Consider the following 6,000-nt stretch of genomic DNA (forward strand, 5'->3'; position numbering starts at 1 on the left):
CTCTGGATAGGCAATTCTGCTCTTGGCCACAGGTCATTTGTTCTGGTGGACAGCTGGTTAGTTTTCATATCCATATGAAATGCTGTGCAAAAATTACAGTAGAGCTGGTATATGACATGGCTGCATTCACAATGATTTTCAATTTTTTAGAGTCTGCCAGTGTCTGTTCTTCACAAATTTGGTACTACAGAAATAAACCTCAATGGTGCAGGCATTCCTGAACCACCTCTGCTCCCTCTGCAAGATACTGTTAGCGTACACTCCTAATTACCTACACTATATCTGCCAGATTGAAATCTTTGCCTTTGAACACCTGGAAGAGCACTTCAGAAACCACTACAGACACCACCTCCAAAAATCCTACTCCCACCTTGGAGTGCCACTACCCATCAACACCCCAGTGAACCCCTTCATCAACCCATCATGGTCCTCAGACCCTGCCTTTCTGACCTTTTCCATGAGCCACATCCTCGAAAACTTAAAAATTCCTACAGAAGTTTCAGTCCTTTCTAAAGAGCTCAGCTTCAGCCACACACCCAAAAGTTCAGCCACACTGGACTTCCAGGTCTTACCATGGAAACACTTCATTACCAGTCCCTCCAAACAAAGCCAACTTCATTCCAACATAGACACTTGCCTCTTCAGTTCATACCACCACCCATGACCTCCCCCTCTCCCACCTAACCAGCCTATGGATACCTTCCAGGAATTTACCACCTCCAACTTGGCCTTACCATCCTTCCCACAGTCTCTTCCCAAGAACACAAACACCTCAATAGAAGAAAGAACAGCCATCTGCAACCTCAAGACAGACCCGGATTTGATGACCCTCACTGGAGACAAAGGTTCCACCACCTTCATAATGAATCACAGTGGCTACCTGACAGAAGGCATCTGCCAACTGTCTGTCTCCTGCAACTACAATCTCTGCCGTAGTGATTCTATCCCTGAAATCCTGCAAAACCTCTAGTCCTTACTCAAATCCATTGGCCCATCCCAAAATCTCTCCATGAAATCTCTCCCCCTCCTCACCCCAGTGAGAGCCTGCACATTCACCTTGTACAAGCTTCCCAAACATGTCAAACCCAACAATCTTGGATGCCCCCTTGTAGCTAGTACCATGCTCCCAGTGAAAGAATCTCTGCCCTTGCCAACAAATACCTCCAACCAGATGCTCGTAGCCTAGCATCTCATATTAACGATTCAGACCACTACCCTCACTCACTCTCAACCATCCAAACCGTATCACCACCTTGATCCACACTCAACACTGTTGATGCCACCTCCCTGTATACCAACATCCCTCATGGCCATGGCCTTACTGCTATCAAAGACTTCCTCTCCCAGCATCCTTCAGATTCCAAACCCACTATATCATTCCCAATTCATCTACCCAATTACATCCTCACACATAATGACTTCTCCTTTGAGGGAAAGATATATAAATAAATGTGTGGCACAATCACGTGCGAAAGCATGGTGCCCTCCTATGCCATTGTGTTCTCATCTATAGCAGGCCTCCCTAGCCTCCCAAAACTCTAAACCTCCGGTCAGGTTCATTGATGATACCTCCATGACCTGGACCCAGGTCAAACCAACCTACCCTAATTCATCCATAGATTCTCCCACTCATCTCACCTGGTTGTCCATAATTCAACATGCCACCTGCATGGATGTCGACCTCCACCTCCCTGATGGCTCCATCACACCTCTGTCCACATCAAGCCCACTAACCATCAACAGTACCTGCATTTTGACGAATGTCATCCCTTACACACCAGAAAATTGCTTCTATATAGCCTGGCCACTCATGGATGGCATATCTGCAGTAACTAGAATTCCCTTGCCCAGTATGCTGAAGATATCACTGTGGCATTCACAGGTTGTCTGCAATCAGATTTCCGAAGTCACATCTTCACACAGCCATCTCCCAACCATTAACCAAAAGAACCAGCCACAAAATAACCACCCCTTCATCATTCAGTATGAAGATATCATCTTCATATCATCTAAGTTGTGCTCAGTAGGAGTGAGGTCAGGTACCCTCATATCCATGTAATGTTTATAATATTGCTTTGAGTAATGGGTTGATGGATTTCCATTTTGAGTGGAACAGTGTACAGCAAGTTGCTATAGGTAAGCAGATGATACAGGTGTTGGGTGGTGTCGTTTGCTATCCATGTCAGGAGTGATAGCTGACATAGTACGGGTCTCAGTTCATCCCTTGCAAACATTAACCATGTTGAGATGCTGTAATAGGCCTAAACTTCATGTTTCTGTTAAGACAGATTCATTGCTTCATGTGGATTTTTAGTTTGTAAATATTCTGCCATCAGCATGACCCATTATGTATAATTACTTCCAGGTCAGATGATGATTTGCTGTACTTTGAGCATCCAGCAGTAGTATTATTGGGAATCTGTTACTACTGCAGACAAATATAGTACCTGGACAACTTCAGAGATTTTGTGCCCCTCACATCTGGTTCCAATAGTCTGGTCTCAATCACATCCACTGACAAATTCTCTTTTGTACATTATGCGACTTCTGTTAACAATTCAGCTCAATGTCTGAGTGAATTACAGTGGCACACTATACTGATTCGATCCATTTCTTGCAGTAATTAAATTATTCTTCTGCAGCATGGCAGCTATTGCTAATTGAGTTGATCATCAATTTTTTTGTTAGTTGTTTGAATTGTTCCATTTATTGGACTTCTGACTATCCATTGTCAGTCTTACCAAGTTGGAATAATGAGAGATAGAGAAAATTAATAAAAGAACTATGCTGATCATCAAAAGTTTCTTTTGTAAGAGCGACACTATCTCAGAAATGCTCAACACAATGATCTTAAAGGTTAAATTGGAAACATTATGACAGACAGTGAATTCTACTGGCAGTAAGGCTTCCTGCACATTTTCCACAAATAGAAAGGAAAGAGGGAGAGGGCAATGATGATGCCAATGCAGTACTTGTCTCTATTGCACACCATACGATGACTTGCAGAAAACAAATGTATATATTGGCCTAGACACTTTATCCAGATGACTACTATGACATTTTGACATGGGACATAATATACAGCCTAGTAATGTTTTTATTTTTTATTTATTTTTGAGTTGGGAGGGGAGGAGGAATTATTAAAAAGTAAAAATCTGTGCTTTTAATTTGTTTATAGAAGATCTATTTGTAAATAAACAAAACAATATGTCTATTGTCTTTTGTTTCTTTAATATTCAGACATCACATATTTGTGTCTGGAAAATTTATTTTTCCTGGTTATATCTGAAAATTTACAGTAGTACCTCATTTCACTAGGATCATCTACATCATCTTTGGCTGGGTCAACAAACAATTCTGGAACAACAAACAGCAGTAGTCGAAGCCTTCGCAATGACTTGTTAGTAGCAGCTGATTCTGTTACAAATGCCATGTCCACACTTGTCAGGGAACTAAACTCCGGTGAGTTCCAGTTCATATCTCATTTTAATTACATTGTATTCCCAAACTTCAGCTAGAATTTGTTTGGAGATAAAATAATTTAAAAGATTAACAAAATAATTAATGCTTTAATAAATAAGCCCCTTGATATGAAAGTAATTATTTCACTTCTGAATGTTTCTTTTATTGCTTAATTTTGGGGGATTTCACAGTGATTTGCATCACCAGTGTAAAATTTTGTGTGGAAGAGATGCTTTTGGGAATACAGTGTATTAATTTTTATTTTAATAAATGTGAAAAGACAGATTCCATCAGTTTTATTAAGGAGTATTAATAAATTCTGTCTGAACATGGTTTGAGTATCACTAATTTGTTCCCTAAAATATAAGTCATAAGTAAGAACTTTTGGTTAGCGAGTTCTTAACACACCAAATATAAAGGTGAGATTCTTTAGCTAGTTACTTCTGCATACACTGATGATGCCAGCTTCACGTATGTTACATCATGATTATGTCTTTGCCTTTTATTTAGTTCCCATTAGTCATTTTAACTGCATTTTTTCTCTTTTCTCTTTCTCTTCTGCATTACATTACTACTCTGTCTGCCACAAGCCTATTTTCCTTTTTTAAAAAAAATCTTGTTGCATAATACTGCTTACTCTTTGCTAAAAAAAAAAAAGGGCAAATAATTTAAGGCTGGAGTTGAAATTGTGAAGGGATAGTAAAGTGAAAAACGAAGGAGAAGAGCTGACAAAAGCAAAAAGGCGAAAATGATGGGGGAACTATAACACACAAGAAACAAATTAAACTCAGAATATGTAACAAAAACTATGATTTTTTTATGCACATAATGTATTTACAGATGAATGAAAATTATGAATATATGACCAAAGCAGTGAAATAATTTGTATCTCACATGTTTACTATAAGGGGAGAGGGGTGCCAAGGTCAGCATCCATCATATTGCTGATTACTTCATTTGGCTGTTACACTGTTTCGTAAGCTGGTTACTTTCTCCCTCTTCTTGTACAAACTGTCTAACATATTGATTGAAGATGTCATAAATATCTTTCATAGAGCCATGATTGGAGACCTTCTGTATTGGTCTCTTTGTAATAATCTCAAGTGGATGGTAGTATCACTTCATGCCTCCATTCGTTATTGCACATCCTATTGCAAAATTAATTATTTCTAGAAGTAAAATGTCTCATCTTGTGGCAAGTGCTTTCCTTGCCATTTCTCCTGCTCATTGTGACTCCTTCTTTGTTTAATCTGAGTAACATGAGTATCTTTCTTTCCTTCTCTCTTGGTCTCACAAATTACCTCCCACTAATGTTGCAACTAATGTTATATGTTGAAGTTTCGGTCACTGTCACATGCACCTGTCATGTAACTGTTCAAAAATGGTTCAAATGGCTCTGAGCACTATGGGACTTAACTTCTGAGGTCATCAGTCCCGTAGAACTTAGAACTAGTTAAACCTAACTAAACTAAGGACAGCACACACATCCATGCCCGAGGCAGGATTCGAACCTGCGACCGTAGCGGTCGTGTGGTTCCAGACTGTAGCGCCTAGAACCGCTCGGCCACTCCGGCCGGCCCTGTAACTGTGTGGTGATGCATTTTGTGTTAACTGTAAATACTATCACAACTTACATATCACAAGAATAAATACTGGATTGTGGATCTATATTACATATTCCTTCTATTCATATAATCATATACTGCTACAGTTTATTATACAAGTATTACCTGGTGGACAAGTGGAATCATGACCAGAGCACATAAACTGTTCAGTTACTTTGAGCCAATAGTTTCAAGTACCAGTAGTGCAGATTCTGTAGTGCAACTATACTGTCTAAAATACTGGCATGGGCTTTTGGAATTCTGATGTTGTACAACTTTTCATAATACTGTTTACAGTAACTGATTTCTCTTTTCCAAAGGTTCTTATCACTATACATGTTTAACTTTTTTGCCTTAATTAATCATGGATAGCATGTTTGTGGTGATAACTTCATGACCCATCCATATTATTAATAAGAGCGATATAAGATGTGTATATATACTACTACATAAAGACAATACATTGTTTAACATTGTTACTGAAGATCTCAAAGTCCTTTACCAATTTATTTCAACTGTAACAAAAACTGAGATACACATAGGCTATAAAGTTTTTTAAACAACAATGTACTGGTTTTGTGTGAAAGCAAGCTGCAAGAAAGAAAACACTGCGCTGTGAAGATGTGTGGTCGAGTTTACTTTCTCGCAGTCAGTTTTAAGTATGATAGCAGGGCATATACACTCCTGGAAATTGAATTCACGGTGTTCTTATTTCATTGTCCCAGGAAGGGGAAACTTTATTGACACATTCCTGGGGTCAGATACATCACATGATCACACTGACAGAACCACAGGCACATAGACACAGGCAACAGAGCATGCACAATGTCGGCACTAGTACAGTGTATATCCACCTTTCGCAGCAATGCAGGCTGCTATTCTCCCATGGAGACGATCGTAGAGATGCTGGATGTAGTCCTGTGGAACGGCTTGC

At 39.5% G+C, this 6,000-nt stretch overlaps 1 protein-coding gene across 6 annotated transcripts in view; it reads left to right on the forward strand.

The window, feature by feature from the left end:
• The window catches only part of LOC126092138 (dystrobrevin beta), a 630,369-nt gene that overhangs the window by 573,386 nt on the left and 50,983 nt on the right, over positions 1–6,000 (forward strand). For all 6 annotated transcript variants that reach the window (XM_049907600.1, XM_049907604.1, XM_049907602.1 and 3 more), the window contains one exon: positions 3,319–3,462. In XM_049907600.1, the coding sequence (XP_049763557.1) occupies positions 3,319–3,462 (144 nt within the window). The remainder of the gene's footprint in view (positions 1–3,318; positions 3,463–6,000) is intronic.

Source organism: Schistocerca cancellata, chromosome 7, assembly GCF_023864275.1.
Source record: "Schistocerca cancellata isolate TAMUIC-IGC-003103 chromosome 7, iqSchCanc2.1, whole genome shotgun sequence".
NCBI lineage: Eukaryota > Metazoa > Arthropoda > Insecta > Orthoptera > Acrididae > Schistocerca > Schistocerca cancellata.